Below are 13895 nucleotides of genomic sequence, written 5' to 3'. Positions count from 1 at the left end.
TGCCAACTATAAATTCAGCTTTCAGACTGCCTAGGCTTCCAGTGATCAGTTAGAAAACACATCTCATGAGTGGGTTACGAACAGTAGTACTCTTTAACAATCGGAGAAACCAAAGTCCTAAGCCGTAACTGATTTCTCTCGTTGCCACGTCTGCCCGGCGCTTTTTTAAGGGTCCTTCCCAGATGCATTCAAGCATTCATAGATCTCCACCACCTTCCCAAAGCCATCACGGATCCCACCTATTGCCTATTTACCACTCTACATCAATGTGCAAATGCGGGAAAAAAACGGTTGGATGTCAGAGAGCGGACGGGGCAGAAAAATGGCAGATGGGCTTCAGCATGAGGGATTGCCAGGCAAAGCCTCTCGGGGACATGAAAGTGCAAAAGGGCATCGAAATGGGATGCACTGCATTTCATCAAGTGAGCACCTATCGACATTTTTTCATTAAAGACCGAAATCTCCCCACTGATCCTACTTTCGATCTCTCGGATCTCGTCATCTACGTAACGTTCCAAGTCTCGTAAGGAAGCTTATCTGTGATCTGGCCGTGTCACCTTCAAATGCCTGCGGGTGTTTTTAGAGAGCTGGTTTCTTGCCAATCCAGTTAAAAAAGCCAAGGACAGGAGTACAAGAATCAACTTGCCCCTGCTGTCTCGTCCTTATGTTCTTCGTGTTTGGGTTAGAAATAGGAAGAGAGACAAGTGAAAGAAAATGTTACCTTTGGCTGGGTTCACTTTGATTCCAGACCTATAGAGCATCTCCTCATTCTGCCAGTCCCCGTTCCTGACAGCGGTCTTCAGTCCATAGAAGACGATTAACGCGGCCATGGCGTAGAAAATCAAGTCCTTGTGAAATCGCTTTTGGACTCTGACGTAAAGGGATCTAGCCCCCACTGTAATCAGGAGACAGAAACCCATACTGGGAAGATATAGCACACGCTCTGCTATCACAAAGCCTACGTAGAAAAACAGGTTCGTGGCAGGCAGAAAGGGAACTATTAACATAGTTAGAGCCAGAACGACAACGTTCTCCGTTGAGGGAAGCTGTGGCTTCTGGGTGGCGTGACCCTTGATGCCGTTTTCTGCTTTTGACGCGAAAAAGCTGAGCACCTCCGAGTTCCTGTAATCCCAGTCTGAGTGGCAGCTGTGCCCATTGGTGTTCTGTCGGCCGTTTGATATGGCTTTCCCGTCGCATTCTTTCCCTGGGCTCAGACGCTTCAAACTGAAGTAGGTGAGAAAGAGGAGTCCGCTATAGAAGGCCACAGTGTGTAGGTTCCTCCAATCACCCACCGTTTTGAGAAGAGGCACGGCATCCATGGACCAGTCGAAGCTGAGGGTGTCTGGGCACAACAGCAGCCACAGGTTCTTGGTTGGCAGGTAGAGGAAGGTGAGAGTGCGCACGAGGGCGCTGTCGGAGTCGGCGGCGGGGTTGTCCGAGTTGGAGAAGCTCGGCGGCTTGTTGCCCATCCAATAGAAGCGGGCACCCAACAGCGTGGCTCCCCAAAGGGCTGAGAGGCCCACGCTGAGGAAAAGGGATCCATTCTGCCTCTGAAACCAAAGGAAAAACATTGAGAGCTCCGATATCACAGAATGGGATGGGTTTTGAGTCCTCCACAAAATAAACTGGAGAATTCCAAAATGAAAACGGATCAATGAATTCATTTTCAATGATTTTAAGCCTGCTTAAGGAGATCTTAGCTGAATTTCTGAGTGTAATACCGTATCCATTTCTTCTCTTGTCTGCACCCAAGTGAAGAGTCATTGAAAATATGACTATTTTTTGGCTTTCGGTAAAGCCGGCGTTTCTTAGGAACAAGATTTATTGAATATCGCTACTTACCGAGCAAACCAATTTGTGGTTTCTACTGCCCGCAGCAGCAAAGACACCTGAAATCCTTCGCTCTGAAAGAGTCATCAAACCTCAGTTCTGCCATTTTGAATTTTATGGAGACGTTCGGCTTCTGCGACATTTAGTCTTAGAGACCCTCCACTGAACTGATCTGCTTTGCTATAACTGATAGTGAAATTTACCTTTAAAACATTTTTTCTAGATTGACATTTTGCCTCCCTAACACCAGTTCCTGGAATTAGTACTTCAACCATTTTGGGGGTAAATAGGTTCATTCGAACGGACAGAAACACCTGCATGATTCATAGTCTCTTCTTCTGTGGCTGGAGAGGGAAAGATCAAAATAAGGCCAAAAGCCATCCCTTTTCTAGCTCCTTTCTTTACTGACGGCACACAGCCAAAATGTAGGACTTCACTCTATGGCCCGCTCTATTGTACCCCAGTGTGGCTTAGTGGAAAGAGCACTGGCTTGGGCGTCAGAGGTCGTGGATTCTAAACCCGGCTCTGCCACTTATCAGCTTTGTGACTTTGGGCGAGTCACTTCACTTCTCTGTGCCTCAGTTACCTCATCTGCAAAATGGGGATTAAGACTGTGAGCCTCACGTGGGACAACCTTATTACTTTATATCTACCCCAGTGCTTAGAACAGTGCTTGGCACAAAGTAAGCACTTAAAAACTACCATTATTATTATCAATATATTAATCTACTATTCAACTACATTCTCTTTAGGCACCTCAATGGAGTCAGTCATCAAGGGTATTTAATGAGTGCTTTCTAGGCAACTGGAAGAGTGTAATATGGACAATCCCTGTCCATGAGGAGCTTACAGCCTAGAGCGGGGAGAAAGACACTAAAATAAAGATAGGAAAAATGAGACGATATAAAGAAACGTAATGAAGGTAGGTTGAATCTCGAGTTAATAAGGCATAGGGTTCCAAACGCATTGGTGACGCAGACGGAGAGCGAACAGGGAAAATGAAGGTTTAGTTAGGGAAGGCCTCATGGAGGAGATGTGATTTTAGTAAAGTTTCAAGGAGGGGAGAGTGGAATGATATGAATATGAAATACGAATATGAGTATGGACGGTATGATAGGATATGAAAGGGGAGGGAATTGCAGCTGGAGAGAGGATGTGCATGGCACAGTGGATAGAGCACAGACCTGGCAGTCAGAAGGGAAATGATTCTAATCCCGGCTCTGTCACTTGCCTGCCGTGTGACCTCGAGCAAGTCACTTAATTTCTCTGGGCCTCAGTTACCTCATCTGTAAAATGGGGACTGAAACTGTGAGCCCCATGTAGGACAGGGAAGGCTGTGTCCAGACCGATTTACTTGTATCCATCCCAGCGCTTACTACAGTGCCTAGCACACAGTACATGCTTAACAAATACCACAGTTATTTTATGAATCTCTCAGGAATGGGTCAGTGGCGAGATAGGTGAGATTGAGGTACAGAGAATGGCTTGGCATGAGAGGAGCAAAGTGGGTGGGGTAGTTGCAGAGGGAGATCAGTGAGGTTCTCCCCCTTTCCCTCTGCTCCTCCCCCTCTCCCGTCCCATCTCCTCAGCACCGTACTCGTCCGCTCAACTGTATATATCTTCATCACCCTATTTATTTTGTCAATGAGATGTACATCACCGTGATTCTATTTATTTGCTATTGTTTTGGTGAGACGTTCTTCCCCTCGACTCTATTTATGGCCATCGTTCTCGTCCGTCCGTCTCCCCTGATTAGACCGTAAGCCCGTCAAAGGGCAGGGACTGTCTATCTGTTACCGGTTTGTACATTCCAAGCGCTTAGTACAGTGCTCTGCACATAGTAAGCGCTCAATAAATACTATTGAATGAATGAATAAATGAATGAAAGGTAATGTAGGAGGGAGAGAGTCGGCTGAGTGCCTTATAGCCGACGATAAGTAGTATCTCTTTGAGGCAGCAACGAACTGAACTATTGGAGGACTCCAACAGTTAGAGGGTGGTAGGCAGAGGAGCTGTCAGCAAAAGAGACTGAGAAGAAGCGGCCAGAGGAGAGAGAAGCAGTGTAGCCTAGTGGAAAGCGCACAGGCCTGGGAGTCAGAGGACTTGGGTTCTAATCCCGGCTCTGCCAGGTGTCTGCTGTGCAACCTTGGGCAAGTTACTTAACTCCTCCGTGCCTCAGTTACCTCAGCTGTAAGATGGGGGTTAAGACGGCGAGCCCCATGTGGGACAGGGACTGTGACCAACCTAACTGCCTTGTACTTACCCCAGTGCTATTACAGTGCCTGGCACATAGTAAGTGCTCAGGAAATGCAATAAAAAAAGAGATGGGAGGAGACCCAGGAGATGACAGTGTTAGGTCATATTTTCCCATCAGATGGACTCCACCGTTCAAGCACAAGATCGGATGAAACGTATTATGGATTCAGGGCTGTGGGTTAGTGGAACAACGGAGAAAGGAGAGCAAAGCAATCAGTTCAATGGAGAGGGTGGACTTGAGAGCAGGGATTTAGTTCAGCGGAGAGGGTAGAGTTGAGGTTTGGATCTGTGCATCGGAAGAAAGTTAAGCTTTATATGGAGACCAATCGGGGCTCCATACAAGTTCCTCCTGGCTAGTAGAAGAATACGATGAAGAACTAATTCAAAATAACAACCATCGTAAGGTTACTACCTTTCATTAATATTTCATTTTTATTATGTTTCCACACTTGGTCAAGGATTAGTAATGAACAGAGGGATGCTGAGCTTGAGAAATATTAAATAACTACTCTTCATGATCTATATTCACGTCAATCAATCAATCACATTTACGGAGTAGTTACTATGAGGAATGAGCTGTAATAATCATTTGGGAGAATATAACAGATTTGGTAGAAATGCTTCCGGACCATGGGGAGCTTACAGTCTATAGGGGAAGACAGACATTAAAATAAATTATGGGGAGGTATGTAAGTTCTGTGAGGCTGAGGGTGGGGTGAATAAAGTATACAGATCTACGTGCAAGGAAGATACAGAAGAGAAAAGGAGCAGGGGAAATAATAATAATAATGATTATGGCATTTGTTAAGTGTTTAGTATGTGCCAAGCACTGTACTAAATGCTGGGGTAGATACCAGGTAATCAGGTTGTCCCATGTGGGGCTCACAGTCTTAATCCCCCATCTTTACAAATGAGGTAACTGAGGCACAGAGAAGTTAAGTGGCTTACCCAAGGTCACACAGTAGACAAATTGAGGGCTTATTCATGGAAGGCCTCTTGGAAGAGATGTGCTTAGTGGAAAGAGCCCGGGCTTGGAAGTCAGAGGACATGGTTCTAATCCCAGCTCCGCCACTTGTCAGCTGTGTGACTTTGGGCAAGTCACTTAACTTCTCTGTGTCCGTTACCTCAACTGTAAAATGGGGATTAAAACCATAAGCCCCACATGGGACAACCTGATTACCTTGTATCTATCCTAGTGTTTAGAACAGTGCTTGGCACATAGTAAGCGCTTAACAAATACCAACGTTATTATTATTAAAGGGAGTTTTTAATAATAATAATAATTATTATTACTATTAAGGGGGTTTCAGGCAGAGGTAGGATGTGGGCTAGGGGTCGGCAGCAAGATAGATGAAATCAAGATCAACAAGTAGGTTGGCATTAGAGAAGCCATGTGAGCGTGCTGGGTTGTAATAGGAAATCAGTGAGGTAAGAAAGGAAGGGGCAAGGTGATTGAGTGCTTTAAAACTAATGGTAAGGAGTTTTAATGTGATGTGGAGGTGAATGGGCAATCATTGGAGGTTCTTGAGAAGTGGGGAAACATGGACTGAACTTCAAAATAAAAAATGATCCGGGCAACGGAATCAAGTATGGACTGGAGTGGGGAGAGAGGAGGCAGGAGATAAGCAAGAAGGCTGATGCAGTAGTCAAGGCAGGATAGGAAAAGTGCTTGGAACAACACAACAGCAGTTTGGACAGAGAGGAAAGGGTGGATTTTAGCGATAATGTGAAGGTAGAACTAACAGGATTTTGTGACAGAATAAATATATGGGCTGAAGGAGAGAGATGAGTTGAGGATAATGCCAAGGTTACAAGCTTGTGAGACAGGGATGATGGTGCTGCTGTTCACAACGATGGGAAAGTCACGGGGAGGAAAGGGTTTGGGTGGGAAGTTGAGGAGCTCTGTTTCGGACGCGTGAAGCCCGAGGTGTCAGTGGGACATCCAGATAGAGATGTCCTAAAGTCAGGAGGAAATGGGAGATGGCAGAGAAGGAGTGAGGTCAAGGCTGGAGATATATATTTGGGAATCATCTACATAGAGAGGGAGGTTGAAACCATGAAAGCTAACGAGTTCTCCAAGGAAGTGGGCGAAGACGGAAAAAAGACGGGGACCTAGAATCAAGCTCTGAGGGACAGGGAGTGAGAGGCTGAGGAGGAGCCTGCAAAATAGGCGAAGAAGAGAGACAGAGAAGCGGGAGATGGCAGTGGCAGCAAAGCCAAGGTTAGATAATATTTCCAGGAGAAGGGGCTGGTCCAGAGTGTTGAAGGCAGCGAAGACTGCATTTGAAAATATTAGCCCGGTCCTTATTTTAAGGAGCTTACGATATAATAGAGAAGACAAGCCAAGCATTCTATTAGCACGTACAAGTGAAGGCATTGTGAGGGAGGGGTTGTTTAATCGCCAGGTGGAGAGCCAAGAAGAGGTTTCTTACAGATGTATTTCACCAGTAAACTCCTGATTTTCTGAATTTAAATCTCCCATTTTCCTAGATTCACGACCACTTCAATCTCTTTGGGGGTACTCTAACACCGGATTATTCAAATCGCACTGACCTACACGAATTGCTAAAACCCTATCGATGATTTTCATCCAAAGTGAGTTTTCGACACTCAACGATGGAGTGAGAAGCACCTAAGGGCACATCACACCACTGACTGCTGCTGAGGAGGACACAAGAAAACATGCCACTCCACGACCACAGAATAAATCTTTAATCTCGACCAGCTGTCAAGCGGTGCGCGTCTCTGGACATCGCTATTGTAAGTACATTTGTTAGGTGCATATTTTGTACAGTGCTCTGGCAAAGGTACAAAACAATAATTCAGACCCAGGGCCTAATCCAAAGGATTCACAATGTAAGAGGAATAGAAGTGATGACAGGCCTTCAGGGAAAGAAATAATAATAGCAAAAACAATAAATCGGCAAACACGTCAAAAGCTAGGAGGTTCCTCTCTGCTCCTGACAAGACATGCTTGGTCCAAATGTTACAAAAATCCTAGTAATCTAAATGTTAGGAAGGTATGTTCACTCATTCAACCGATCGTATTTATTGAGCGCTTACTGTGTGCAGAGCACTGTACTAAGTGCTTGGAAAGTACAGTTCAGCAACAAATAGAGACAATCCCTGCCCACAGCGAGCTCCAGTCTCCATCTTGGTTTCTGGGGCATGGGATTTCATCACCACGGTGGTGGGACAATTGGTCTAGAGAGCGTGAATGGCTCGGCACAACCCATCGCCACTACTTAAATTACAACCCGAGCATGTCCCAATAATGCTGGTAAATCCAAATCAAAAGTTCTTTAATAACGTTGGTATCTGTTAAGCACTTACTATGTGCAGAGCACTGTTCTAAGCGGTGGGTAGACACAGGGTCATCAGGTTGTCCCACATGAGGCTCACAGTCTTCATCCCCATTTTACAGATGAGGGAACTGAGGCACAGAGAAGTAAAGTGACTTGCCCACAGTCACACAGCTGCCAGGTGGCAGAGCCGGGATTTGAAGCCATGGCCTCTGGCTATGCAATTGAGGGCCTGGATACTGGTCACTAGATTGCCGAATACAAGCTTGGGGGTTCTGATCACGTTTAGTCAGTCAATCACATTTATCGAGCGCTCACTATGTGCAGAGCACTCACTATACTGAGAGTACAATAGAACAATACAACAGAAACTTTCCCTTCCCAGAATGAGGAACGCCTCTCTCACACCAAAACTAAACTAGATACAGCAGAGGTCCACAGCTAGGGAGCCGGAAACAAACAAAAATGTATCCCACTCAGAGAAAGGAACAATTGAGTATCGTGGACATCAGAATGCATCACAGTGGTCTGACCCTGAGAATGGTTTTGGTAGTTGCCTATGAGTAGGCTGCAAACAAATTCGACATCATACTACAGCGTTAAACAAGACACTATGATGGGTAAGTAACAGAAATAGGTTTATATTGTGTGTCTACCTACATTGTCCTGTACACTGTCCTAAACGTTCCACGAACACACCAGTAATGAGTTCACCTACGAATGAGAGTTTAACCGAAAAAGCCAACGAGGGATCCATAGTCCTGGCCACTTGGTGCACACGAAAAGACCGCGTCCTTGTTGTGTAGCCATACTGTACGCTTGCAGCACATTTTTACCTCCGTGTCTCTTATTCCTTGCCCAACATTTGCGCCGAGAGCCATCCCCTTTGATGGCAGTATGCCGCACGGATCTAGGCTCAGCAGCTGACTCCCCTATTTTCAGCTGGCATTCAGCATTTTTTGAGGCTTTGTTTTAAAGTCTACTTAAAATGATTCCCCTGCATTATATCATACTCTGACAGCCGGGCCTGAACGATGTTCATAATATCGCTACTATGGGTGGTTTCAAATTCCGGACGGATCGCCCGATAAACAACCAACAGCCCCTAACAAATGTCAAAACTTGTGGCGATTGAAAAAACATGCGTAATAAATGTTGTGACATCAAAGATGCCCTTTAGGATACGTAACCTCATCCGCCTTTATGAATGCGATCACCAATTGGCTTTCTCTTCAGGACACTTTCCACCCGAGTTGCTGCATTTCTGGATGTTTCCAAGAAGAAACTCCATGAAGTAGTTTGATGACTGACTCCTAGTTCAAAGAGCTACTTGCAGCGAAACAAGATAATAGTCCTTGCAAACGATCCTTGTAGATCCTCTCAACCTTGATGCAAGGGTTGTTTAGGAAAGCCTATGGTGTGGAAAACAGTGCAAGCTAAGAAACGTGTGAGATAAAGGATGAGATTCCAAGGTTAAACACGCGGAACTACACAGATTGAAACTACACAGAAGTAGCGTGGTCTAGCGAATAGAACACGGGCCTGGGGGTCAGAAGGTCCTGTGTTCCAATCCCCGTTCCACCGCTCGTCTGCTGTGCGACCCTGGGCAAGTCACTTAACTTCTCTGCCCTTCGGGTACCTCATCTGTAAAATGGGAGATTGTGAGCCCCATATGGGACAAGGACTGTGTCCAACCTGATTACCTGATACCTGCTCTCCCTCTCAGACTGTGAGCCCCATGTAGGATCCGATTATTTTGTATCGATCCCAATGCTTAGTACAGTGCTTGGCACATAGTAAGTGCTTAATGAAAACCAGTTATTCTCCTTATTATTAGCAGTAGGGAGAAATAGCATGGAGCAGTGGATACAGTACAGGCCTGGGAGTCAGAAGGACATGGGTTCGAATCCCAGCTCTGACACTTGTCTGCTGTGTGACCTTGGGCAAGTCAATTCACTTCTCTGTGCCTCAGTTACCTTATCTGTAAAATGGCGTTTGGGTCTGAGCCCTAGGTGGGTCAGGGACTGTGTCCAACCCGATTTGCTTGTATCCACCCTGGCGCTTAGTACAGTGCCTGGCACATAGTAAGTGCTTAATACCGGAATTATCAATATTATTATTAATAGTAAATTGTAAAGGTTTGAAGGTGGGGAGAGTGCTGGTCTGTTGGCTATGATGGGGAAGGGAGTTGCAGGCCAGTGGCAGGATGTGTGCAAGGGCTCACCAGTGAGATAGATGAGATCAGAGGACAGTGAGTGGCTTGGCTTTAGAGGTGCAGGCTAGTTTATGCAGGAAATCAGTGAGAAAGATGAGGGGGAAAGCTGATTGACTGTTTTGTAGCAAGTTTCTGTTTGATGCAGAAGCGAATGGGCAACCAGTGGAGGTTCCTGAGGAGTGGGGACACATGGACTGGAAGTTGTTGTTCTGGTTTTTTTAAAGTAATCCAGGCAGCTGATAGAAAAGAGAACTGCAGTGGGGTGAGACTGGAGGCAGGAAGATCAGCAAGAAGGCTAAGGTGGTAGTCAAGGTGGGCTATGATAAGTGCTTGGATTGGAAAGGGGAGTGGAAGTGGAAAGGGGAGATTTTAGGGACGCGGATCCTTCGGGATTTGGTGACAGACTGAATGAAAGAGATAAGCCAAGGATAATACCAAGGTTACCGTTCTGTAATACGGGGCGTAGTGGTGGTGTTGTCTACAGCGATGGGAAAGATGGGGGAAATCAGGGTTTGGGCGGGAAGATTATATTTTGTCGTACAGGCTGATATATGCCTTTGGAATTCAGTTAAATTGATTCAGAGGAGACCTGACTTTCTACATGCTGGTTATTCCATATATAAAGTGTGTACCTGTGTGGCAGAAAAAGGAGTGAGAAAGAGAGGTGGGGAAAGAGAGGGAAAATAGAGAAGAGAGACAGAGACATGTAAAACCAGAACAATGCAAATAAGCTGCCCTCATTAGATAATGTTTTAACTGATAAGGTAGAAATAATAATAATAATGGTACTTGTTAAGCACTCTGTGCCAAACACTATTCTAAGCTCTGGGGTACCTATAAGTTAGTCAGGTTGGTCACAGTCCCTTTCCCCCATGGGGCTCACAGTCTTAATCCCCATTTTACAATGTGGCAACTGAAGCCCCAAGAAGTGAAGTGACTTGCCCAAGGTCACCCAGCAGACAGGTGGCAGAGTCGGATTGGAATCCCTGATCTTCCCTTTACCCAGACCCGTGCTCAATCTGCTAAGCCACCCCGTCTTACTAAGCCACGCTGCCTTAAGGTCATACACGTTACCACAGCATGTGACTTCATCAACAACCCAGGCTCTAGAGAGTGCTGAAAAAGTTTGGCTGCCCTGAAATACGATCAAGCGCCTAAGACCCTTCCACAAAAAATTGGAGGGTCCACGTCAGCTACTTCTTTGATCACCAATGCAGTAAAATGTACTTGTTTCTGGTCTGTTCAATTTACTATAACATAATAGTGCATATCGAGGAATTCGGTGTCAAATTATAATTTTGATCCTCCTGAAAATCCTTTCAACTCGACAGACGGAGAGCCCTATCAGAAATCAATCAGAAATCAAATTATAATTTTGATCCTCCTGGAAATCCTTTCAACTCGACAGACGGAGAGCCCTATCAGAAATCCTTGCCCTCTCTATGAACTCATATAACCTGGAAAGACATATGCAAGATGACAGTGTTGATGAATACGCATCACTTGGCAGAATCAGTTAAGGGCTACTGGGCTGACGTGAACCATCAACTACGAAGTGTCCGAAGTCTTAAGATAGTTCACGTATTAGCTTGCACCTGCCCTTACACACAGTCAGGAATCAACGAGAGCGGCAAAGAGGTGAACGTTGCCTCTCAACTCTGTTGTCTGCTGGGATGGAGGAGATGGTTAAAAAAGCCAGACCAGGAAAGCTTGGGGAAGGAGAGACAAAACATTCAGAGCCAGAACTGGTTTTGGAGAATCGTTTTCTGCTAACCATTCCCTTGTGGTGCCTGGATCTCCGTGGAGAGTTGGAGAAAAAGCCAGTAAAAATGCTTAATAACAATAATCGTGGCATTGTTTGTTAAATGCTTCCTATGTGCCAGGCGCTGCACTAAGCTTTGGGTTAGATACAAGGTAATCGGCTTGGCCACATGGGGCTCGCGATCTTAATCCCCATTTTACAGATGAGGCAACTGAGGCACAGAGAAGTGAAGTGACTTGCCCAAGGTCACATGGCAAACAAGTGGCAGAGCTGGGATTACAACCCAGGTCCTTTTGACTCCCAGTCCTGAACTCTACTCACTAATCCAAGACTGCCGATCAGTCAGTCAATCACATTTATTGAGAGCTACAGTGTACAGAGCGCTGTGCAGTACAATAATACACAAACACATTCCTTGCCCACAGTGAGCTTACATTTGAGATCATTAAAATTGAAGTTTACAACCCCTGGCCCAGTCTGGATGGAGCTTGCCCCCCTTAATGTAACCCAGGGTGGTCTTTTCCCTGGTGAACAGCAGTAGGATTGAGGAAAGGGGCAGAGTGGATATTAAGTGGGAGAATGGACATTAAGTGGGATGAAATTCCTGGTACGGTCTTATATCCAACCACATTTTCCTAATGCAATATGGTATGCATGCCACCATGCTTATTCATCACAATAATAACGATCATTAATTCGTTCAGTTGTTTTTATTGAGCGCTTACTGTGTGCAAATCAATCAATAATCCTCCAAGAGGCCTTCCCCGATTAAGCCCTCTTTTCCCCAGCCTGCTCTCCCTTCTGCATTATCTATGCACTTCAATCTGTGACTTTTGGACGCCTGATATTCTCCACACGCCAAACCAACAGCACTTATGTACATATCTTTAAATTCTAAATTCTACTTATCTATTCATATTAATGTCTGTCTCCCCCTCTAGACTGTAAGCTTGTTATGGGGCAAGGAACATGTCTGCTAATTCTTTTATATTGTACTCTCCCAAGCGCTTAGTGTTCTGTACATAGTAAGCACTCAGTCAATCCGGGAGGATGAGGGGGAGGAAGAGGAGGAGGAGAAGGAGGAGGAGAGAACTTTAGTATTTGTTAAACTTTTAATATTTGCTATACTCTACTAAATCTGTAAGCCCAGTGTGGGCAGGAATGTCTCTCTTTATTGCTGAACTGTTCTTTTCAAGCACTCAGTATGCCCTGCACACAGTAAGCACTCAATAAATGGAACTGAATAAATGAATAAGTCAGGGTGGATACAGTCCCTGTTCCATATGGGGTTCACAGTCTATTTTGAAGTGAGAAGAGGTACTGAATCCCCATTTTACATAATTAAGTGACTTGCCCAAGGTCACACAGCATACAAGTGGCAGAGCCAAATTTAGAACCGAGGTCTGCTGATTCCTAGGCCCATGCTCTTTCCGCTAGGCCACGCTGCTTCTCGGAAACTAGAATCAGAAATGGAAGGTGAACCTGGGCTACGTTTCAGATCCAAACATTTTTTCTAGACTGTAACGCTATGAAATTGACTGAGAAAATGGAATATTCAGTTCTCCTATTAATTGGGTGTCCAATTAGATGGACATCTCCTATTAGATGGACACCCCCCATCCCCCCCGACACACAAAAGGAAAACTTAAACTATATCTCTAGACCGTAACCTCCCGGCTAGACTACTGTGTCAGCCTTCTCTCTGACCTCCCTTCCTCCTCTCTCGCCCCGCTCCGGTCTATTCTTCACTCCGCTGCCCGGCTCATCTTCCTGCAGAAACGATCCGGGCCTGTCACTCCCCTTCTTAAACAACTCCAGTGGTTGCCTCTCGACCTCCGCTCCAAACAAAAACTCCTCACTCTAGGCTTCGAGGCTCTACATCACCTTGCCCCTTCCTAACTCTCCTCCCTTCTCTCTTTCATTCATTCAATAGTATTTATTGAGCGCTTACTATGTGCAGAGCACTGTACTAAGCGCTTGGGATGAACAAGTCGGCAACAGATAGAGACGGTCCCTGCCGTTTGACGGGCTTACGGTCTAATCGGGGGAGACGGACAGACAAGAACAATGGCACTAAACAGCGTCAAGGGGAAGAACATCTCGTAAAAACCGATGGCAACTAAATAGAATCAAGGCGATGTACAATTCATTAACAAAATAAATAGGGTAACGAAAATATATACAGTTGAGCGGACGAGTACAGTGCTGTGGGGATGGGAAGGGAGAGGTGGAGGAGCAGAGGGAAAAGGGGAAAATAAGGCTTTAGCTGCGGAGAGGTAAAGCGGGGATGGCAGAGGGAGTAGAGGGGGACGAGGAGCTCAGTCTGGGAAGGCCTCTTGGAGGAGGTGATTTTTAAGTAGGGTTTTGAAGAGGGAAAGAGAATCGGTTTGGCGGAGGTGAGGAGGGAGGGCGTTCCGGGACCGCGGGAGGACGCGACCCGGGGGTCGACGGCGGGATAGGCGAGACCGAGGGACGGCGAGGAGGTGGGCGGCGGAGGAGCGGAGCGTGCGGGGTGGGCGGTAGAAAGAGA

The 13895-nt window shown here is 45.9% G+C and overlaps 1 protein-coding gene across 1 annotated transcript in view; it reads right to left on the bottom strand.

The window, feature by feature from the left end:
- Positions 1 to 13895, bottom strand: part of TMTC2 (transmembrane O-mannosyltransferase targeting cadherins 2) — a 342425-nt gene that overhangs the window by 164725 nt on the left and 163805 nt on the right. The window contains exon 3 of the mRNA XM_029078947.2: positions 722 to 1550. Coding sequence (XP_028934780.1) covers positions 722 to 1550 — 829 coding nt within the window. The remainder of the gene's footprint in view (positions 1 to 721; positions 1551 to 13895) is intronic.

This window comes from Ornithorhynchus anatinus, chromosome 14 (genome assembly GCF_004115215.2).
Source record: "Ornithorhynchus anatinus isolate Pmale09 chromosome 14, mOrnAna1.pri.v4, whole genome shotgun sequence".
In the NCBI taxonomy this organism is placed as follows: Eukaryota; Metazoa; Chordata; class Mammalia; order Monotremata; family Ornithorhynchidae; genus Ornithorhynchus; species Ornithorhynchus anatinus.
This window is presented reverse-complemented; position numbering and strand designations above follow the sequence as displayed.